Source organism: Piliocolobus tephrosceles, chromosome 10 (assembly GCF_002776525.5).
Source record: "Piliocolobus tephrosceles isolate RC106 chromosome 10, ASM277652v3, whole genome shotgun sequence".
In the NCBI taxonomy this organism is placed as follows: domain Eukaryota; kingdom Metazoa; phylum Chordata; class Mammalia; order Primates; family Cercopithecidae; genus Piliocolobus; species Piliocolobus tephrosceles.
The window spans coordinates 103,993,336-104,017,800 of NC_045443.1; the positions used below are offsets into that span (position 1 = coordinate 103,993,336).

At 39.9% G+C, this 24,465-nt stretch overlaps 1 protein-coding gene across 3 annotated transcripts in view; it reads left to right on the plus strand.

The window, feature by feature from the left end:
* The window catches only part of POLR3B (RNA polymerase III subunit B), a 134,273-nt gene that overhangs the window by 12,678 nt on the left and 97,130 nt on the right, over positions 1–24,465 (plus strand). For all 3 annotated transcript variants that reach the window (XR_002726770.1, XM_023194162.2, XM_023194247.2), the window contains exons 7-10: positions 2,240–2,331; positions 4,238–4,355; positions 5,986–6,094; positions 19,208–19,330. Coding sequence is in view for 2 of the 3 variants with exons in the window: in XM_023194162.2 (XP_023049930.1) it covers positions 2,240–2,331; positions 4,238–4,355; positions 5,986–6,094; positions 19,208–19,330 (442 nt within the window). In the remaining variant the exon portion in view is untranslated. The remainder of the gene's footprint in view (positions 1–2,239; positions 2,332–4,237; positions 4,356–5,985; positions 6,095–19,207; positions 19,331–24,465) is intronic.

The following is a 24,465-nucleotide window of genomic DNA, read 5'->3' on the forward strand; positions in this document are numbered from 1 at the left end:
AGTTGGATCAAATCAATCACTTTGACTTACATGCTTTTGTTGTATCAAATTTTTGTTCTATCTTGTTTTGTTTTGGTCTTTTTGAGACGGTCTCACTCTGTCACCCAGGCAGGAGTGCAATGGTACACTCATTGAGTGTACTCATTGAGGCTCATTGCAGCCTTAACCTCCTGGGCTCAAGTGATCCTCCCACCTCCAACCTCCCCGGTAACTGGGACTGTAAGTGCACCACCACACCTGGCTAATTTTTGTATTTTTTGTAGAGACAGGGTTTTGCCATGTCGCCCAGGCTGGTCTCGAGCTCCTGGGCTCAAGTGATCCATCCGCTTCGGTCTCCCAAAGCATTGGGAATTGCAGGCATGAGCCACCATTCATGGCATGTTTGTTTGTTTTATTTTTTTTGAGATGGAGTCTCGCTCTGTTGCCCAGGCTGGAGTGCAGTGGCACGATCTTGGCTCATTGCACCCTCCGCCTCCCAGGTTCAAGCAATTCTCCTGCCCCATCCTCCTGAGTAGCTGGGACTGCAGGCGCGCACCACCACACCCAGCCAATATTTTTTATATTTTTAGTAGAGACGGGGTTTCACCACGTTGGCCAGGGTGGTCTCGATTCCCTTGACCTTGTTATCTGCCCGCCTCGGCCTCCCAAAGTGCTGGGATTACAGGCGTGAGCCACTGCGCCCGGCATCCCTGTCATGTTTTTTAACCTATGAATTAGAAATGGTTATTGTCTTATGAAGTTAATATTTGTTTATATCCACACACATTAGTTTCCATTTTCTTTGCTCACCGTATATTTTTACACGTCAGACTTTTGGTTAGTGTTTATTTTCCATCTTCCTGAAGATGATTTTTTTAACAAATTTATTAGTGAGGGCCTATTAGTACATTAGTAACTTCTCTCAGTTTTTGTCTGGAAATATCTTTATGTTGACCTCATTCTGAGTGAATACTTAGCAGAATACACAAATCGAGGTTGGCAGTTACTTTCTCTGAGCACTTTGAGCACATTGCTCTGTGTCATTTGTTGTTGTGAAGTTATTGTGTATCCTTTCCTTATTGGTAGCCTCCCTTTTTTTCTGGCTGGGTGTTAAATCTTATCTAATTTTGGTGTTTAGTATCTTGACTGTGATATGCTTAGGTGTAGCTTTCTTTTTATTTATCTTGTGCAGGTGTTACTGTGAGGATTTGTGTCTTTCATGTATCTTTAAAACTTTACAGCTGTTATCTCTTTGAATAGGACTTCTCACCCATTCTGTGTATTTTTACCATCTAGAAGTCTGGTTAGATGTTTATTAGTCACTCTCTCTCTATCCTTCCCTGACTCTTAAACTCTCTTTCATACCTTCCATCTCTATGTCTTTCTGAAATACATTCTCAGTAATTTCTTCAGATGTCTTTTCCAGCCCAGTAATTATATCTTCGGCAATATCAAATCTGTTATTATCCAACCTGTTTCTACATTTTTAAGTCAGTTAAAATGTCCATTTTAACTTAAATGGACATTTTAAAATGTCCATTTCTAGTAAGTTTCCATTTCTAGTAAGTTTTGCTTAGTTCTTTTTCCAGACTGCCTGGTTAGTTTTCATAGCCTGTTGTTACTTACACTTGGATACGTTGTGCTATTGCCAAGTAGCTGATGAGAATCACTTTGTCTTCCGTGAAGGAAGTATTGCTGTCATTTCTGACCCAAACTAAAGCTGTATGCAAAGTTTAAACCAAACATTTGAGGTTTTTGGTTTTTTTTTTTTTGTTTTTTGAGAGAGCCTCGCTCTGGAGTGCAGTGGCGCAATCCCGGCTCATGGCAACTTCCACCTCCAAGTTCAAGCAATTCTCCTGTCTCAGCCTCCTGAGTAGCTGGGACTACAGGCACACACCACCACACCCAGCTAATTTTTTGTATTTTTAGTAGAGATGGGGTTTCACCATGTTGGCCAGGCTGCTCTCGAACTCCTGGCCTCATATGATCCAGCCACCTTGGCCTCCCAAAGTGCTGGGATTACAGGAATGAGCCTCTGCACCCAAACTGAGTTTTTATCATCTGTACTAGACAAGCAGCATGCCTGAGAAAATACTTTGTTTTGCTTGGCTTCCATGCAGTTGCTATTTCTCTGCCTTTTCTAACATGGTGCATAGACAGACCCTTGGTGAGGTGGTGTGCACTGCATGTTTTGTATTTTTTGCAGCTTTTACCATTGATAGCCTACATGTGATATTTTCTTTTGTTTTATTTTATACAGAATGCCCATAATGCTACGTAGTTCAAACTGTGTTCTTACCGGAAAAACGCCAGCAGAATTTGCCAAACTGAATGAATGTCCTTTAGATCCAGGTATGAGTGAAGTCTTGGATTTGCCCCACTTTCCTTATTCTTTTATTCTGCTGTTGTTTTAACATTTTGTCTCAAAAACAGTGCCAGCTTTTCTACTTTATGATGAACTTGTTCACAAAACACCCAGAAATTTGTCTCTAGCTTTATCTAGCATTATGCTATTAGTCTGTATTTCTTTTTTTTTTTTTTCCTTTTTTTTTTTGAGACAATGTCTCACTCTGTCACCTAAGCTGGAGTGCAGTGGTGGGATCTCAAGCAGTCCTTCCACCTCAGCTTCACAAATAGCTGGGACTACAGGCTTGTGCCACCATGCCCAGCTCATTTTTGTATTTTTAGTAGAGATGGTGTTTTGCTATGTCATCCTGGCTGATCTCCTGGACTCATCCACCTTAGCGTCCCAAAATGCTGGTATTACAGGTGTGAACCACTGTGCCCAGCCCTATTAGTCTGTATTTCTCAAAGACATATTGTTTCCTCTTTTATTTCAGACTTAAGACTTTAATATGCCACATTCTTATTTATTGCCATGATTTGTCAGTCTTTTCTATCTTTGCCCAGCAGTTTCTTTTGGTATGCCTAAAAATTCAAGAATAATCTTCCAAAGTTACTGGCCTTGCCTGGTTGAAAAAAGTCAAGTATCTCACTTCAGGCTCAAGTATTTCACTTCAGGCTGTTTTAAATGCAGTAAAGCCTGGGGGAGGTGAAAGTATTTTTTTGTTTACATTTTTAAAAATTTTATTTTTGTGCCTATTTCTAGGCAATTTCTTTTGTAAAATTTCAAACTTAGAACTTAACAGGAAGTTTCTCTTAATTCCTTTTTTTTTTTAATTTATTTTTATTTTTTATTATACTTTAAGTTCTAGGGTACATGTGCATAACGTGCAGGTTTGTTACATATGTATACTTGTGCCATGTTGGTGTGCTGTTAACTCATATTTCACATTGATTTATTTGAACTTATAGTTGCTTTAATCTTATTCCTGTGAAGTTACATTGTTGTAGAATCCCAGAAGTTTTGGAAAGAAGTTAATGAAGAACATGACTTTACTAGACTATAACAGAATGTTGCATAAGTTGAATATGTTATATTGTTTTTGCTTGTATTCTGCAGGTATAAAATGAAGTATTACTTTATCCTACTCTGAATTGTGTGCAAAAAAAATACATGATGATGCATGAATTTTTTCAAATATGCAATATTATTTGGAAACCTGATCTTAATCTACCATTATCACTGATTTGTTAGAAAACTTAGAGTAAATTTCAGTTTATATTGAAAATTGTCAGTTATACTTGTGCTTAAGAGCTCTGACAACTAATTTATTTAACTTGTTTTTTCATTCAGTTTCTACATATGTCAGGGGCTGGTGATTCATAGACCAATAAGATATATTTCCTGTCCTCAAGATTTTATACAAATACAGCTCATTTGTATAAAATAATGTGCTGATCTTCAGTCCATAAAACAATATCAGATGGGCACAGTGGCTCATACCTATGATCCCAGCGCTTTGAGAGGCTGAGGCGGGAGGATGGCTTAAGACAGCGAGTCAGCCTGAGAAGCATAGTGAGACCCTGTTGTTGGAAAAAATTTAAAAATTAGCTAGGCGTGGTGGCACATATCTGTAGTCCTAGCTACTCGGGAGACTGGGGCGGGCGAATCACTTGAGGTTAGGAGTTCAAAGTTGCAGTGAGCTATGATTGTGCCACTGCACTCCAACCTGGGCAAAAGAGGGAGCTCCTTTCTCAAAAAATAAAATAAAATCAGCAAACCCCTTTGAATCAAGCATTAGCCAGTGCCATGAAGCAGTAGAAAAGGTAATCTGATTCACAAGATTCCTACTGTTACTAAATCAGCACTGGTTGAGGAATAAATGATTAAGTTTTTCTTGTTTCCTTTGGGTAGGTGGCTACTTCATTGTTAAAGGAGTAGAGAAAGTTATTCTTATCCAAGAGCAACTGTCTAAGAACAGGATCATCGTGGAGGCTGATAGAAAAGGGGCCGTTGGAGCTTCAGTTACCAGGTATGAAAAGCAGAGATGGTGTCCTTAAAAAATATTGGTCATTCAATTAGTCCTAAATGGCTATCTTTCAATACAGAGGGAGCCAGTTATTCCTCTCTAAAAGCAGGCATTGTAATATTTAAGCTATCTGCATTCAATTTATTATGAAAGTCTAGAAGCATAGGGTATTGATTTTAAAATTTCAGTGATGGGAGTCTGAGACATCATTTGAAAAGTCACTGTTTAAGCTGAATTTTATGTTAGCTTATAGAACATGAAAGGAGATTTTTAAAGAGAAAAAATATAAAACAACTCTTCAGTTTTTCATACTCCTTTTCAGCCTTTTACCATTTACTTGTGTATTCCTGCAGCAGTATGATCAGGGACTATTTGACTCCAATACTGAATGACCTATGTTATGGACTTAGCACCCTATTGTTAGTTTTCTAGACCAGCCTCTTTCACAGTGTACTCATTTTTACAACAGTGTCCCTTTCGAGGCTTCTGTAACTTCTTTTTATTTTCACGTGTAATTTGAAATGTGGAAGTTAATGAGTTCTGGGAATAGAAAGATTTGTGGCATAGATAAGATGTCAGAGTGTAATAGTTTCCCGTTTGATAACCTACAACGAACTGATTAACTCAGAGTTTCTGTACTTTTCTTTCTGATGGAGAGGCAGTTAACAACGATGGTCATTCGTCGAGTGCTTACTAGCAGCCAGGCAAAATACTAGACATATTATTTGTCACCTCAGTCTTCCAAGATAAGTGGTACTGTTAACATCTCCATTTTACAACTAACAGGCCTTAAACTCGGGTACCTTGACCGTAAGGGGTAGATAGCCTTTGAACCCAGATACAGTTAATTCTACAGTCTGTGTCTTCCCACTATCTATAACTTTGGAGCCAGGGCAATTTCAATTTGAATTTGAATCCTAAAGCCTTTGTTTTCTAGATATGAGGCACTGGAACGTGCAGTTACTTAACTTCTCTAAGTCTTGGTTTCCTCCTATGTGATTTTGAGAGAATACTTCAAAGTTTGACTATGTAGAAGATTAGAGCTAATATAAGTAATGTGGGTAACAATGCATGGTAGCAGGTAATCTGTGTGTGTTACTAATGTGGTTGATTAGAGTTTTTAAAATGCTTTGAAATCCATTAGAAATTTTATAACTAACACAGATACCAATAGAAGGATATTCCTTTCTTTTGGCTTTACTATATACCAAGACTGTGGGTATGTTTTGTTGAATTACTAGTTTAAAAACTCACATAAATTCATTTCTTTTTAATTTCCTCTTTATGGTTAAGGCCCATATTATAAAATTGGCCTTGTATATATGCTCTACACTGGATCAAAGTAATTCAGGTGGAGTCAAAGTGAAGTTGGTCAGAAAGTAATTGTCACTCATTCACACACAGAACTTCCATCATAATCTCAAAGTCAAAGAAAAATTTATTGTGTTTTTAAATGTTCACAGAAGTGGCAGCTGGGCAGGAAAGGGATTGTCTTTTTAAAGTACTTACTAGAAAGGACCTTGTCATTGTTGTTGATCAGTTGACCCTTGTTGATTAATGATCATTGTTATTGCATGTTATTAGCTTGAAACTAAGTGGGGATGCAGTTTAACCAACTTGTATTTACTCATAGCTCTACCCATGAGAAAAAAAGCAGAACCAATATGGCTGTGAAACAAGGACGGTTTTATTTGAGGCATAATACTTTGTCAGAAGATATACCCATTGTCATCATATTTAAGGTAAAGCTGCAGCTCTCTTCTGAAAATTATAAGAATTCTTTCTCTGGTTTATTTAGATATGTAATTAGAGATTTGGAAGGTAAGAAATTCTTGGAGTAGAAAGATTTGTGATATAAGTTGTCAGTCATATGATATATTTTAAATTGAAAGCTGGCTGGGCATGGTGGCTCATACCTGAAATCCCAACATTTTGGGAGGCCAAGATGGGCAGACTGCCTGAGCCCAGGAGTTTGAGACCAACTTGGGCAACATGGTGAAACCCCCATCTCTACCAAAAAAAAAAAAAAAATAGCTGGATGTGGTGGTGTGCACCTCTACTCCCAGCCACCCAGGAGGCTGAGGTGGGTGGATGGCTTGAGCCTGGGAGGCAAAGGTTGCAGTGAGCTGAGATTGTGCCACTCTGCTCCAGCCTGGACAACATAGTGAGACCTCATCTCTACAAATAATAAAAACATTAGCCAAGCTTGGTGGCGTGTGCCTATAGTTTCAGCTGTTTGGGTTGCTGAGATGGGAGGATTACACAAGCCCAGGAAGTCAAGGCTGCAATGAGCCGTGATCATGCCACTGCACTCCAGCCTGGGCAACATAGCAAGGCCCTGTCTCGAAACCAAAGAAAAAAATCAGCTTATTTGTGAATTGTTGGCCTAGAACACAAAAGACATTTTCCATAGAAACAGTATTGAAATGGTATAGTCTTCTTAGATACAGGCATATTTCAGAGATACTGCTGGTTTTGTTCTAGACCACCACAATAAAGCTAATATCACAGTAAAGTGAGTCACACAAATATTTTACTTTCCCAGTGTTTACAAAAGTTATGTGTATGCTATACTGTAGTCTGTTAAGTGTACAATAGCATTATGTATAAAAAATACATGCCTCAATTAAAATATACTTTTTTGCTAAAAAATTCTAACAATTATCTGAGTCATAGTCTTTCAGTGAGTTATAATCTTTTTACTGGTAGAGGGTCTTGCCTCAGTGTTGGTGGCTACTGACTAATCAGGGTGGTGGTTGCTGAAGGTGGCTATGGCATTTTCTTAAAATAAGACATCAGTGAAGTTTGCCACAGCTATTGACTCTTACTTCGTGAAAGATTTCTCTGTAGCACACAATGCTGTTTGATAGCATTTTACCCACAGTGGAACTTCTTTCAAAAATTGGAGTCAGTTGTCTTAAGCCCTGCTGCTGCTTTGTCAATGAAGTGTACGTAATATTCTATATCCTTTTTTGTTATTCCAACAACGTATACAGCCTCTTCACCAGTATTAGATTCCATTTCAAGAAATCACTTTCTCTGCTCATCATTAAGAAGCAACTCTTCACCCATTCAAGTTATATCATGAGATTACACCAATTCAGTCACATCTTCAGGCTCCACTTCTACTTCTAGTTCTCTTGCTATTCCCACCACATCTGCAGCTTCTTTATTCACTAAAGTCTTAAACCCCTCAAAATCATCCTTGAGGATGGGAAGCAGCTTCTTTCAAACTTTTGTTAATGTTGATATTTTGACCTCTTCTCATGAGTCACAGATATACAGACATTCTTTTCTTTTCTTTTTTTTTTTTTTTTAAGGTGAAAGCAAGTTTATAAGAAAGTAAAGAAACGAAAGAATGGCTACTCCATAGGCAGAGCAACCCCAAGGGCTGCTAGTTGCCCATTTTAATGGTTATTTCTTGATTATATGCTAAACAAGGGATGGATTATTCATGAGTTTTCTGGGAAAGGGATGGGGAGTTCCCAGAACTGAAGTTTCCTCCTCCTCTTAGACCATATAGGGTAACTTCCTGACGTTGACATGGCATTTGTAAACTATCATGGCGCTGGTAAGAGTGTGAGGACGACCAGAGGCCACTCTCATTGCCATCTTGGTTTTAGTGGGTTTTGGCTGGCTTCCTTACTGCAGTCTGTTTTATCAGCAAGGTCTTTATGACTTGTATCTTGTGCCAACCTCCTGTCTCATCCTGTGACTAAGAGTGCCTTAACCTCCTTGGAATGTAGCCCAGTTGGTCTCAGCCCCTGTTCAAGAGAGAGTCACTGTGGTTCCAACACCTCTGACATATTTCCCCCTTTCCCTTTTATAAGACAACCCTAGTCTTAAGGTTTATAGAAGGATGAAGACCCATCTTCCATAACTTCTTCAGGCTGAATAGGAATGATGATATTCCTGCCTAACTATTAGGGTCTCTCGTATTCAGGGGAATCACAGATATTCTTATTGGCATCTAGAAAAGAGTGAATCCTTTCCAGAAGTTTTCCAGTTTACTTTGTCCAGATCCATCAAAGGAATCACTATCTATGGCAACTATAGCCATAAGACTTGAAAGTTGAAATTACTTCTTTATTCATGGGCTGCAGAATGGATGTTGTGTTAGCAAGCACAAAAACATTAATCTTGTACATCTCTATCAGAACTGTTGGTGACTGAGTTCATTATCAATGAGCAGTAATGTTTCTAAAGGATCTTTTTTTCTTAGCAGTTGTTCTCAACAGTAGACATAAAATATTCAGTGAACTATACTGTCAACTGATGTGCTGTCATCCAGACTTTGTTGCTTCATTGGTAGAGCACAGGCAGAGTAGATACAGCATAATTCTTAAGGGCCTTACGATTTTCAGAATGGTCAATGAGCACTGACTTGAACTTTTTCTAGACCCTCACAAGAAAGTCAGCCTGTCCTTTGAAGCTTTGAAGCCAGGCATTGACCTCTCTCGCTGTCAAAGTCCTAGACAGCATGTTCTTTCAATAGAAGTCTGTTTCATCTACATTGAAAATCTGTTGTTTAGCGTAGACACCTTCATCAGTGATCTTAGCCAAATCTTCTGGGTAACTTGCCGCAGCTTTTCCATCAGCACTTGCTGCTTCACCTTGCACTTTTATGTTTTGGAGATGGCTTCTTTCCTTCAATCTCATGAACCAGCCTCTGCTAGTTTCCAACTTTTCTTCTGCCCCTTCCTCTCTTCTCTCAGCCTTCATAGAACTGAAGAGAGTTAGGCCCTTACTCAGGATTATGCTTTAACTTACTGTGGCTAGTTTGCTCTTCCATCCAGACCACTAAAACCGTCTACATATCAGCAATAAGCCTGTTTCCCTTTCTTATCATTGATATGTTCACTGGAATAGCACTTTTAATTTCCTTCAAGAACTTTTCCTTTGTGTTCACAACTAGGCTAATTGGTCCAAGAGGCCTAGTTTTTGGCCTGTCTCAGCTTTTGACACGCCTTTCTTTCTAAACTTAATCATTTCTACCTTTTGATTTATGGTGACAGATATGCAACCCTTTTTTTTTTACTTGCATACTTAAGAAACCATTCTAGGATTATTAATTGGCCTAATTTCACTATTGTTGTGTCTCAAGGAATAAGGAGGCACAAGAAGGGAGAGAGATGGGGGAATAGCTAGTTGGTGGAGCAGTCGCAACACACACATTATCGATTAAATTTTTCATCTCTTATGAGCACAGTTTGTGGCACCCCAAAACAGCTACAATAGTAACATCAAAGAACGCTGATCAGCTGGACACAATGGCTCACGCCTATAATCCCAGCACTTTGGAAGGCTGAGGCGGGGATCATTTGAGGTCCAGCCTGACCAACATGGTGAAATCCCATCTCTACTAAAAATACAAAAATTAGCCGGGTGTGGTGGCACACGTCTGTAATCTCAGCTACTTTGGGAGGCTGAGGCAGGATGATTGCTTGAACCTGGGAGGTGGAGGTTGCTGTGAGCCTAGATTGCACCACTGCACTCCAGCCTGGGCAACAGAGTGAGACTCTGTCTCAAAAAAAAGAGAAAAAAAAAGATCGTTGATCACAGGTCACCATAACAGTGAAAAAGTTTGAAATATGGCAAGAATTTACCAAAATGTGACATAGGGATATGAAGTGAGCACATGCTGTTGGAAAAATGACACCAATAGACTTGCCTGAAGCAGGGTCAGTCTGCAAGCAGGGACAAACCTTCAATTTGGAAAAAACACAATATCTACAAAGCCCAATAAAGCAAAGCATGATAAAATGATATGTACCTATAGTGACACAGAGACCCATTTAACCTGCTCTAAGACATAAATACTATATACATTCAGTGAACAGTTAAGTTGTCGTATTAGTTATCAAGCAAAATAAAAAAATAGTTGGCATTGTGTAATACAGTTAGTTGATCCTCAGTATTTGCAAATTCCCTGTTTGTGAATTCACTTACTTGCTAAAAGTTATACATAACCCCAAAATCAATACTTGCGGTGCTTATATACAGTGACATGGAGTGGTAAAAACTTAAGTCACCCAGCGCACATATTCCCAGCTGAGATTGAACAAGGCAACACTCCGCCTTCTTGTTTCAGCCCTTATGTTGTAATCAAGTGTCCGTTTTGCAGTCTATTTAGTGCCATATTTTTTGTATTTTTGTGCTTTGTTGATTTGCAGTATAAGATGGCCCCCTAGTGTAATGCTAAAGTTCCGTCGAGGTGTTCCAAAGGACAAACAGGCTGTGATGTGCCTTCTGGAGGAAATATGTGTTAGATAAGCTTTGTTCAGGCATGAGTTATAGTGCTGTCGGCTGACTTCAAAGTTAATGAATCAATGATAAATATCTTTTTTTTTTTTGAGATGGAGTTTTGCTCTTTCACCTAGGCTAGTGTGTAATGGCGCGACCTTGGCTCACTGCAACCTCCCTTCCAGTTTCAAGCGATTCTCCTGCCTCAGCCTCCCGAGTAGCTTAGGATTACAGGTGCCCTCCACCACGCCCAGGTAATTTTTGTATTTTTAGTAGAGATGGGGTTTCACCATGTTGGCTAGGCTGGTCTCGAACTCCTGACCCTGTGATCCTCCCACCTTGGCCTCCCAAAGTGCTGGGATTACAGGTATGAGTCACTGCACCCAGCCCACTTCATAGTTTCAAAGTGACTTTCCTTATAGGGTTAAAACAAACGCAACTTTCTTATCATGTTGGCTCAGGTAAACTGGACCCCTTCTGATTGGTTGCTATGAATCTGTATTTTTTTGCCCTGTATTTTTCCTGGAACAATGGTTCAGTGTTCACTGTTCAGTATTTGGTATAATTCAGCAGCTTGATAGAACATAACTACTGTGGATAATGATAACCGATTATATATAGGTACAAAATGAATCTCGATAACCAGTTTAGTTGAAATGAAGAGCTCAGATTATTTGAGGAAATACTGGATGCTTCAGATAATTTTAGAAATTTATAATATTTATTCAGTTTCAATAGTTATGATAGTAGAAATAATTTTTGAGTCAAAATTAGAGAAAACAGAGGAAGAGATCCTCTGAGGTTGAAGTAAGTTGATTAAAATGGAAAAGTATTTCGGGTATAAACCTCAGAGTAGTAAGAAAGAAAGGATTGAGTCTTAACTGTTAAAGTTGTAACCAGGTGACAGAGGGTAGGAGTCAGGGAGGAAAGTAGCCCTCAAATCAATCTGATGATGGGGATTTAGGGAGAGAACCCCTGATGGTTCATAAGTATTGAATGGATGTTGACAAGTCAGGTTCTTTAACTCAGGAAGCATTCATATTCTAAATGCAATTGTGTGAAGGAAGTTTTAGGAAATTTAAAAATGTTTATTGTAGCCTAATGTGCTTTTGAGTTCTATAAATGAGATGGAGCCATTTTCTTTCCAGGATGATGATGGTGATAGTCATAGTAGCAGTACCATATCAGAGGGCCCAGGAAGAATTCTTAAATATACTTTTTATTTTCTTTCTTCAGGGTTTGCATTTTTTAAGCACAAAAGTAATTTTGCTTTTCATATAGGGATCCCACAGTGCCCAATGCAGTGTTTTATGTACATAGTGATGAATATTGAAAATTTTTTCTAACGGGGCTGGGCACAGTGGTTCATGCCTATGATCCCATCACTTGGGGAGGCCAAGGCGGGTGGATCACTTGAGGTCAGGAGTTTGAGACCAGCCTGGCTAACATGGTGAAATGCCATCTCTGCTAAAAATACAAAAACCAGCTGGGCATGGTAGCTCATGCCTGCCCCACCTTCTTGGGAGGCTGAGGCAGGAGAATTGCTTGAACTCAGGAAGCAGAGATTGCAGTGAGGCGAAATCACATCACTATGCCAGCCTGGGCAACAGAGGGAGACTCCGTCTCAAAAAAAAAAAAAAAGAAAATTTTATCTAATGATATAGAATTACATCTCCAGCAGAGGGCAGTATGTTCCCATGCATCCAAAGGACTTTTTTTTTTTTTTTTAAGGTTTTGTGGACCCTTGAAGATGCATAGTACTGTTTTCTTTCTACCAGAAATTATAAATTAATTATAATGCATATAATCTTCTATCACTCATGGAAAATGCATGACTAGACCCATGCATACATTAAAATCAGAAAATATATTAAGTACTGCTTTTTGGCTAGGTGATGAGTTTAGTAAGACAGTTTTGCCAGGCGCAGTGACTCAGGCCTGTAATCCAGCCCTTTGGGAGGCCAGGGTGGGCAGATCCCAAGGTCAGGAGATGGAGACCATCTTGGCTAACACGGTGAAACCGCGTCTCTACTAAAAATACAAAAAATTAGCTGGGCGTGGTGGCGGGTGCCTGTAGTCCCAGCTACTCGGGAGGCTGAGGCAGGAGAATGGCGTGAACCCGGCACGCAGAGCATGCAGTGAGCCAAGATCATACCACTGGACTCCATCCAGCCTGGGCAACAGAGCGAGACTCCGTCTCAAAAAAAAAAAAAAAAAGAACTTTCTTCTGTCAAGTTTGTTTAACATTTATATTGTACATCTATACACACATTTGCTTACATACACACAACTGACTTAAATCCTTTTTAGAATAGGGCTGTAAATTAACACTATGCATATTTATGTAACCAGTAGTTGTGGTTTCAGACTTCTCCCTTTCTGATTATAAAGGCATTCCTTGCATTATTTAAATTTAGAAAGCCACTTAAAAGTATATCTACATTTTTGGATATATTTTTCCAGATCATTTTCCTGTGCTTCTGTGATATACACATAAATTTTTTTTTTGTGAGGCAGAGTCTCGCTGTATTGCCCCGGGTGGAGTGCAGTGGCGGGATCTCAGCTCACTGCAAGCTCCGCCTCCCGGATTTACGCTATTCTCCTGCCTCAGCCTCCCGAGTAGCTGGGACTACAGGCGCCCGCCACCTCGCCCAGCTAGTTTTTGTATTTTTAGTAGAGACGAGGTTTCACCGTGTTAGCCAGGATGGCCTCGATCTCCTGACCTCGTGATCCGCCCGTCTCGGCCTCCCAAAGTGCTGGGATTACAGGCTTGAGCCACCGCACCCGGCCATACACATAATTTTTATTTGTTTCACTTAACAATGCATTATGAATAGCTTTCCCTGTTATGGATCTGCATCATGATTTTTAGTGACTGTTGTGTAGAAGTTGCATACTTGTGGTGGAATTTACTTAACCACTTTCCTCTAGTGGGGCATTTAGGTGTCATTTTTTTCCCCAAGGCTTTACTCTTAAATACAACCATAGGATGACTGTTATACGTACCTGTTTATGCACGTTGCTGATTGTTTTGTGAGACTTTATTCCTAAGATTGGAATTTTTTTTAAAAAAAACTTGGTACATGTTGCCAATTATTTTCCTGAAACGTAGCCACTACATTCTAATCAGTAAATATTTTAAAATTTTTAGTTTGGATAAATGAGCTAAATATTTTGGTCATGAATGATCACTTTTATTGGTCTCCCACAATAGGTATGTTTTAATAAATTGATGGGAATTTATTTGATAACCACTGTTTAGACTTTTTCATCTGGGAGGCAGTGTAGAGTATTAGATATCTTAGAATCATACAGATTTAGATTGAATCCCAGCATCTGCACACTTATTAGCTATGTGACCTTGGGCATAATTTCCAGTATCTTTGAAGCTTGGATAACTCATCTATTAAGGTGAGAAGTTTGAGAGAGTTGCCATGAAGAGCAAACAGGATCATGTATTTTTTGAAAAGTCCTGGAAGGGGAGTGCCCTTTTTCTTTCCTTAGTTCTCTTTAGTCAGAAACCCTGGGAAGACAAACGGGGATACCAGAAAAGACACATCATTTCTCTTTGAGTGTTGTGTGGCCCTAACACAGACCTTGACAGTCATTAGGACTTGATGGTTGTTGATTGTAACCAACAATTGGCTGAAAGTGACAGGAACAGCAGGGTTTCCAGATTCCATGCTGAGTCTGAATATGACGGAGAAAGCTTTTAAGACATAGATCAGCCTTATTTATGGACTTGAATCACTACAAAGGTTCTCCTGCCCATGAATCTTCCCCACTTTACATTTTGTATTCCCAAGTATGCAGCCTGCACTTATGATGGCATCTGTAGTTTGAAAGATTTTGCGGAAAAGAAGATCAGATTTCAAGCGTGCTTGGCAGTGTTTCCTGGAAACTAACTTATATGGAAATTTATCTTTTTTTTTTTTGAGATGGAGTCTTGCTCTGTGGCCAGGCTGGAGTACAGTGGCACGATCTCGGCTCAGTGCAACCTCCAACTCCCTGGTTCAAGTGATTCTCCTGCCTCAGCCTCTCAAGTAGCTGGGATCACAGGCACGCACCACCACGCCCAGCTAATTTTTGTATTTTTAGTAGAGACGAGGTTTCTCCATGTTGACCAGGATGGTCTTGATATCCTGACCTGGTGATCCGCCCACCTTAGCCTCCCAAAGTGCTGGGATTACAGGCGTGAGCCAATGTTCCTGGCCAAAATTTACCTTCTTTAAAGCGAAACAGTCACAAAGTTAGAGAGGGCCGTCACAGTTCTCTTATTACCTGCTGGGACTACTTTGAGTAATAATAGATTGATTTTGGTCTGCTTTAAAGAAACATTAGAGATTTCTGAATAGTAGATATTTTAAGAAGTTATTTCTTTTCCCACCTTCACAAAGTATATTTCAACCTGTTACCATTAGTGTGTGTATCAGTCTCTTCTGCTCATTAGTATTATTTGTTTTTGTCTTTAAAAGTCACGCTTTGTAGATACCTAAAAAGACCTCATGCTACTTTTTATAGTGTACCTCCCCTTATTTTTGTTCAGTGGTATTGCTGATTTCTAGAGTGTAGGGGACCTGCTGAAATATATTATCTCTGCTATGTTTTCGTAAGGTTATTATATAGGATTTACTTTTGACTTATTAGGAAAAATAATTTCAGATATCTGGAGTACAAAGAGGTCCATATAAAGCCAGTTTTCAGATGTCTAAATTGTGTCTTTAAAGTAAAATGGTTCAGCATTTTGCTGTCGTTTCCATAGCAATATGTCATTTATTTGTGGCTGTGACTACTGAAGGCTAAATAGTCATAAAGTTAGTTCGGTCTTTGCAGCTGGTGTGCTTTGATGATAACTTGACTGAGTTATCGCCCCTGTATTTAGTGACTTGATATAGGAAGAGTTTAGTCCTTTTAGAGCAAAGTTTTGGCAGTAATCATGCTTTCTGCACATATGGTGTCATTTACCATGTGCTTGGCATATCTTTGTTTCATAGCTTAGAAATATTTGGAAGGCCTAAGCAGTCTGTTTAGATCCCTGTTAGGACATTTGAGAGTTTTATGCAGTTATAAAATTATCACTTAGGTTCAGCACCAGGACAACTTGAAGTGGCAATCCATATGTCAAATGAGGAAAGACCATTTCATTACAGGTTGAGCGTCCCTTATCTGAAATGCTTGGTACCAGCAGTATTTAGGATTTCAGGGTTTTTAAAAATTTTGGAATGTTGGCATTATCCTTATCCTTATGGTTGATCATCTCAAATCCAGAAATCCAAAATCTGAAATGCTCTAATGAGTATTTCCTCTGAATGTCATGTCTGTACTCAGAAAGTTTCAGATTTTGAAAGCTGATCATGGTGGCCTGTGCCTATAGTACCAGCTACTTTAGAGGGTAAGGTAGGAAGATTGCTTGAGCCCAAAAGTTTGAGGCGATAGTGTGCACTGCAGTTGTGACTGTGAGTGGCCTCTGCACCCCAGCCTGGGCAATACAATGAGACCCTGTCTTTTAAAAAAGTTGGCTGGGTGCGGTGGCTTTGGCCAGGTGTGGTGGCTTATACCTGTAATCCTAGCACTTTGGGAGACTGAGGCGGGTGGATCACTTGCAGCCAGGAATTTGAGACCAGCCTGACCAACATGGCAAAACCCCATCTGTACTAAAAAAATACAAACATTAGCTGGGCGTGGTGGCAGATGCCTGTAGTCCCAGCTACTTGGGAGGCCGAGACAAGAGAATCACTTGAATCTAAGAGAAAGAGGTTGCACTGAGTTGAGATTGCACCGCTGTACCCCAGCGTGGGCGACAGAGTAAGACTCTGTCTCCAAAAAAAGCAAACAAACAAAAAACAACCAAAAAAAACTCTCTCCCCCTAATTTTTTTTTTAAGTTTAAAATTTTAGAGCATTTTGGATTTTCAGATTAGGGAAACAACCTGTGTTATTTAAACACCAAAGAAAGGAATTCTGTTCTAATATTTGTGACTGGCTACTTGCAGACCAAAGAGAAAGTGTAGATGGTTTTACATATATGCCATCACCATCAAAGTAAATGCAAGTCAGTGTGCCTGAGCTAAGAATAATCTAGTTTTGTTTGTTTGTTTAAAAATTAGAACCGATAATTTTTTTTAGGATGGCTATCTTTTAATCCATGGAAGGCTGTTTTAATGAAATTGTGTAATTTTTAAATAGTGGAGCTTATTTCTAGTATCCATTTGAATAAATGTTTCCATATCAAATTGGAGGTTAAAAAAAAAGACTGCAAAAACTATAAGAAAAGGTTTGCATCCTGAGAACTTGTTTGCTAAAAAAAAAAAAAAAAAAAGGAACAAAACAAGTTGTACATTTAAACGAATTGCTTTAAATTCAGATAGTGAATTTAATTCCATTAGTTATCTGTGCTGTGTAACAAATTATAGCACAGCTTCTGTTAGTTGGGAATTTAAGACTTGCTTGGCTGAGTGGTTCTGGCTTAGGATCTTTCATGAGTCAGGATGTCAGCCACAAGCCAAGCATAGTGGCATGTGCCTGTAGTCCCAGTTACTCAGGAGGCTGAGGCGGGAGGTTTGCTTAAGCCCAGGAGCCTGAGGCTGTAAAGCACCGTAATTGCACCTGTGACTACCCACCTACTTCAGCCAGGGCAACATAAGCAAGACCCCTTCTCCCAAGAGGAAAAAAGAAAAGATATCAGCCAGGGCTGCAGTTATCTGAAGGCCGAACTGAAGTGGGCTGGAGGATCTCCTTCCAGGATAACTCACCCCCATGGCAGTTGACAGAAAACTGCAGGTCCTCATTGGCTGTTGGTAAGAGGACATAGTTCCTCACCACTGGACCTTGCCACAGACTGCTTGTGTGTTTCCATGACATGGTAGCAATCTTCCCCCAGAGAGAGCACTCTCAGAGCAAGCAGGCAGCTGTAGTGCCTTTTATGACCAGTCCTTCAAAGTCATCATACGTGCCACCTTCGCATTTTTTCTATAGAGGTGAAGCATTGAGCTTAGCCTACACTTGGAGTAGGGAATTAGTCTCCACCTTTTGAAGGGAGTGTCAAAGAATCTATGAAGGTTTCTAAAACCACTGTAGTTGGCCTAAAAGGGACATGGGATCTGTTCAGATTCCCCTCAAATCTTCAAAACTTTCTATAAGTTTACATTGGATCCTAAAGTATCCAAATCAAATTTATAGAATGCAGATCACTGAAGGTCAAATGTAGAATCACAGAATTTTGAGCTGGAAGGGATCTGGTTTTTCATTTATGCAAATGGGAAAACAGGCGAAGAGGTTGCATGACAGTGGTAGTTGTAATGTCTGTGTCTGTTGTTGATGTTATATTAGGACGAATACCTCAGATCTCTGGACTTTTAGATAGATGCCTCTCTTGTACTCAGGATAATGTCCTGGATGTTCTGCACTGGAACTTGGGATTTAATTTTCCCTTCGTTTCTCTTTTGTGTGGAGAACTGAGAACTAGGGCATCAACACTAACTAGACAATTATCCTCTGGTTTTGTCTTCTCTACAGCTGAAGGAAGAATTTTAATGCAAACATAACTTTTCCCCTCACTTCTAAGAAGTAGACTATTACTCTTGCAAGGGAGATTTAGTGAGATTATGCTGTGTTCCTTGATATGGCAAAATTCCAGGCAAATGTGTGAAGGAGTGAGCCCTAGTACCATATGGAATCTCCAAAGACCTACGTTGCTGCTGCCACCTTGAAACACTTAACTTGGTTTCTGAAACCTCTTAAGTGCGTTCCTACTTTTTTTTTCTTTTTGAGACGGAGTTTTGTTCTTGTTGCGCAGGCTGGAGTACAGTGATGCAATTTTAGCTCACTGCAACCTCCACCGCCCGAATTCAAGCGATTCTCCTGTCTCAGCCTCCCAAGTAGCTGGGATTACGAGCACGTGCCAACACATCTGGCTAATTTTTGTGTTTTTAGTAGAGATGAGGTTTTGCCACATTGGCCAGGCTGGTTTTGAACTCCTGACCTCAGGTGATTCACCTGCCTCGGCCTCCCAAAGTGCTAGGATTACAGGCATGAGCCACCATGCCCAGCCCATGTGTTCCAACTTTTTAAAAGTCTCCTTTGAAACCTGCATGAAGTTTGGTTCGATATCTCTAGGATAGTGAGGTAAAACATGTTTTAGGAAAAATTCTTTTAGCCTAAATATGAGTGATTTGACAGTGCTCAGAAAAATTAATTTTGTGACAAGACTGATTGGGGTTCTGCTTATTTTCAGCAATGCATCTTTTCTGATTCACTGCCTTTTGGCTGTTTGTCTTTACAGTTTGCCTTTGTAGTCATGACCAGTTGTCTTTACCATACCTCCCAGCCTCCTTTTTTTGTGATGAAACTCTTAGAATATTTAAAAATTTTAGCAGATAGTACACACGCAAAAAATGTTTGAGAATGTTTGTTTTCCACTTTCTAATCAAAATATCTGTTTCAGGTTTTTCTGCAGCTTGGGCAAGGCTGCCAATGCCAGATGGCACCGTTTCTGAGAGAAGAGCTAGCTTTTGCTTAGAAGTAATACCCACAAACAATGCCAAATTAGCATAAGCAAATGTCAGTGAGTTAACACAAAGCCAACACTCTTTCTATCTTTTCTTTCCTTCCTAGGCCATGGGTGTTGAGAGTGACCAGGAAATTGTGCAGATGATTGGAACAGAGGAGCACGTGATGGCTGCATTTGGGCCCAGTCTGGAAGAGTGCCAGAAAGCTCAGATTTTCACACAGATGCAGGTGTGTCTTTTCATGTCGTCCTTTGCTATGAAATGGAATTAGAGACTTAATGCCGCTCATTGATAAAGCTCATCGGATGTGATGGCTTTGGGCTCATGGATGTGGGAAAGGTATTGGGGAGATGGGAAGAGTGAAGTTTCTTTAACTCACTTTTGTCAGGATTGGAGGAGGAGTTTCCTCAGACAAATTAGGAGCCTATGGTGCCTAACTTAGAACAGGGATATATGGCCAAGAGGTGTTTATTTTGATATAATAGCAAGTACTATTTTATTTTTCCTTATTTGCCTGAGTGATAATATATTTTTTTAAACTATGGCAACTCTCGTGTACAGGGTGTGTGTGTGTGTGCATGCATTTCTCTTTTATATCTTTTTATATGCCCTACTTCAGTTGCTTTAGGCATTCAGTTGTATGTGGTTTCTATTTCTTTTCCTGAATTCCCGGTGCTGCTTTGGACAGCAAGGAAAACCCGGGATCAGTCCTTTTTACTGCTGCAGAGCCTTCATTGACCTGCTCAGGCACTCCTAGTTGGACCCTGGGAATTTTAAGACAAGACTCAAAGATGAAGATTGAGAAATACACGCGCGCGCGCACACACGCACACCCCATAATAAAAGTAATTGCACTTCCCTTCCCACATGGAGGGAGCCCTAGCAGCCATACTTAGGATTTTAGTCCCATATTTGCAAGTGCTTTCCTAAGTATAAATCAAAGGTAACATCCCTCATAGCCATCCTGGGAGGTGGGAGTTCCCTACTATAGAATCACAATAAACAGTTCTTACCTATCCACATGTACATTGTCTGTTCTGTGGGTTACGTATGACATACGTAAACTCCAGCCTGCTTTTTTTCTCTTCACCCAGGATGTTTGTAGAGAAAGCATTTCCCGCTTATATCTGTTAATATGTATTCTGAAATCAAATCAGTATTGATATTTTTGTAGACTACACTAGATATTTAGAAAGATTGAAATAGGTCAGTAAATATATAATTCCAAAGCACAAATCAGTAAGGATTATTCTCATCACTGCCTTCCTCTTTTTCTACAGTTAATTAATAGTTGACTGCAGTTACAGGGCAGGCAGCACCAGGAAGGGTGGTTTGGATTTAGGAGATTCTAGTTTTGGCCTTTATCAAAAATGAAATATTTGGTAGGCATGAATCTTTGTTATACACTGAAGTTATATTGTCCAAGAGTTCCAAGAACATGAAGAGAAAACATTAAGAAATATCCAGGAGGCAAAAAATGTAGAATCTACCCTGCAAACAGGAATATTTGGTTCCATTTTGGGAGATACCCTATTTTTTAATGCTGTGTAGTACCCTACAAGAGCAGTTTACCTTAATGGTTTCCCAGTGGCTTCAATGAAATCCATTATGCATTTTATTTCAAACATCATCATTGGGGTCAGATAACCCTAGCATTGTAAAGCTGAGCAGAGCCCGAACAGTAGGTTGGAAAATCATTCATTTATTTCTGTTAAATAGGTTCTGACAGAAAATTTCAGCTAATTAAATCAGGTCAGATTAGTGAAAAGATGGCAGGAAAAGATGGAGGGAAGTTAACATAAAAAGACAAATGTTCCTTTTCCTCGAAAGGGAAGTATAACTTTGAAAGTGCTTGTACTCTGTATGCTGGATTAAGGCACATATTAGCTATTGAAACTGATAAAAGAATATAGAGATGCAAGTAATCCAAAATAGTTGGTATGTAGAACATACATTACCAGTTACGAAAACATGAATATTCTATGCTATTCTAAATGAAAATGTAGTAAGTACACTTTGTATTAGTCTGTTCTCACGTTGCTATAAAGAAACACCTGATCAGCCTGGACAGCATGGTAAGACCCCATCTCTACAAACAATAAAAATAAATTAGCCAGGCGTGGTGGCATGCACCGGTGGTCCCAGCTACTTGGGAGACTGAGGCAGGAGGATCACTTGAGCCTGAGAGGTCAAGGCGGCAGTGAGCCATGATTGTGCCACCCCAGCCTGTGTGACAGAGTGAGACGTTGCCTCAAAAAAAAGAAATACCTGAGACTGGGTAATTTGTAAAGAGAAGAGGTTTAATTGGCTTATGGTTTTGCAGCCTGTGCAGGAACCATAGCGGCCTCTGCTTCTGGGGAGGCCTCAAGAAGCTTCCAGTCATGGCAGAAGGCAAAGGAAGGTGCAAGGCGTCTCATATGGTGGGAATGAGAGCAAGAGAGCTTGAGAGAGGAGAGGGTGCCACACACTTTTAAACAACCAGATTGGGAAAACGCACTATCAGGAGGACAGCACCAAGGGGATGGTGCTAAACCAGTCATGAGAAATCCATCCCCATGATCCAGCCACCACCCACCAGGCCCCACCTCCAACGTTGGGCACTAAAATTTGACATGAGATTTGGTGGGGACACAGATCCAAACCATATCACACTTTGTTTTGTATAATAGAACTTTGGAAGATGTGGCACTTTAATGGATTGCTTAAAACCTGTGGGGTTTTGTGTTTTTGGCCGGGCACGGTGGCTTATGCCTGTAATCCCAGCACTTTGGGAGGCCGAGGTGGGTGGATCATTTGAGGTCAGGAGTTCAAGACCCAGCCTGGCCAATATGGTGAAAACCCGACTCTACTAAAAATACAAAAATTAGCTGGGCATGGTGGTGGGTGCCTGTAATCCCAGCTACTCGGGAGGCTGAGTCAGGAGAATTGCTTGAACCCAGGAGGCAGAGGTTGCAGTGAGCCAAGATTGTGCCACTACATTCCAGCCTGGCTGACAGAGCGAGACTCCGTTTTTTATGCCTCCCTTTGTAGTCTCTCTCACATTTCTTCTGTTCCTGAAGCCTTCTTTCTGTGTTGTTCATGTATGTTTTACACCATCGTTGTCTTGGGCTCTAATATATGGAGAAGAAAGTATTAGCTGTAGTGAGGGATAAGAGGCACTAGGCGTGTCATCTTGGCCTGTGCATCACAAGGGATACCCTCCTCACCTGTGTTCCTCTATTTCCCCCCAAACAAGTGAAAAATTGTAGCCTTTTTCACAAGGAAACTAGAAGGTCAATCTTTATTGAAGACAGCTTAGTTTGGGGAAAACTGAACTGCCTGTCTACTCACGGTTCCTGCCAACTGACCTGCTTTCTTCCTTCACTTAGTTACTACTTACTACTAGGTCACTGCAGCAAGCGTTTTCAGGGTTTTAATTTATCTTATACTCTAATGGCCTTTTAATGGGAAAGATTTAGATTTGAAGTCCAAATCTTATCATGGGATGGAGTTTCGTTCAATTCCAAACACTGTACTAATCACTGGGAGTCAAAGAAAAAGATGACGGAATTCCCACCCACCAAGTCTAGCAGGAAAAACATACATGTAAATAGATCATTAAAACATAATGTGATATGAACATGAATTAAAATATGCAATCCTGAATGCATAAGGAATTAAAACTGCAGAGAAAGAGGAGTGGGGTTAGGAAAGCCTTCGGAGAGGAAGTGATACCTGATCTAGGTTTTGAAGCATGAGAAAGGAATACCCCAAGCAGGTAATTGGGCAGGAATTCCAAAATAATCAAAGATCCCAGCCTTTTCTTCTGTTAAACTGAGAGTCTCTTTTATTTATTTATTTATTTTTAAGTTCATTCTTGGCCAGGCACGGTGGGTCACACCTATTATACTGCCACTTTGGGAGGCCAAGGCAGGATGATTACTTGAGGCTGGGAGTTTGAGACCAGCCTAGGCAACATAATGAGACCCTGTCTCTACCAAAGGTTTTGTTGTTGTTGTTGTTGTTGTTGTTTTAGTTAGCTGGGCATGGTGGCATGTGCCTGTAGTTCTGCTACTTTGGAGGCTGAGTGAGGTGGGAGGATTGCCTGAGCCCAGGAGATTGAGGCTGCAGTGAACTGACATCACACCACTGCACTCCAGCCTGGGCAACAGAGTGAGACCCTGTCTGAAAAAAAAAAAAAGGTACATCGTTGTTCCAAAATAATAAGAACCACATACTCCTCTTCTTTAAACACTGTTGATTAGGAAAAATTTCAGCATATATAAAGTGCAAATAATAGTGTTATAAATGCTCATGTATCCAATGCCTACCTTCGGAAGTTGTCAACACCCTTACTTGGTTATTTTAAGTAAATTTATGTACACTAAAATATACAAATCTTAATTGTATGACTTTACAAGATACAGAATATTTCCTTATCACACAAAGTTCCCTCATGCCCCTTCCTGGTCAGTCTTCACCTCTACTCTCTGATTTTTTTCCCCACTATTCTGATTTTTGCACTGTAGATTAGTTTTGCCAATTACAGAACTTTATATATGGAATTAGGCATCATAAATTAGTGATTTTTGCACCATAAGTTAGTTTTACCTATTTTAGAGCTATATATATGGAATTAGGCCGTATATACTCTTTGAGCTTATTGTCTGAGATTCATCCAAGTTGTTTCTTTTTGTTCCTTTTTATCTCAGTTATCCATGTAGTTCATTTCTCTTTATTTCAACATAGTATTTCATTGTATAAATATACACAGTTTATCTGTTTTCCTATTGATAGACACTTGGTGTGTTTTTCAGTCTTTAGCAATTATGAATAAGACTGTATAAACAAATCTTTATGTGGATGTGTGGACATGTTTCATTTCTCGTGAATGAGTACCAAAGAATAGAATTGTTGAATCAGAGAGCAGATATGTATGTAACTTTTATATATACCTTGTTCCAAAATGATTGTAACATTTTGCATTTACCCCAGCAGTATATGAGAGTTCTTTTTTTTTTTTTTTTTTTTGAGACGGAACCTCACTCTGTCACCCAGGCTGGAGTATAGTGGCATGATCTCTGCTCACTGCAATCTCCACTTCCTGGGTTCAAGCAATTCTCCTGCCTCAGCCTCCCAAGTAGCTGGGACCACAGGTGTGTGCCACCATGCCCGGCTAATCTTTTTGTATTTTTAGTAGAGACAGAGTTTCACCATGTTGGCCAGGCTAGTCTCAAACTCCTTACTTCAGGTGATCTGCCTGCCTGATTACAGGCATGAGCCACCACGCCCAGCCTGATAGAAAGTTCTGATTGCTTCATGTCCTCATAATATCTGGTGTTGTCAGTCTTTTTAATTTTAGCCGCTGTAATGGGTATATAGTGG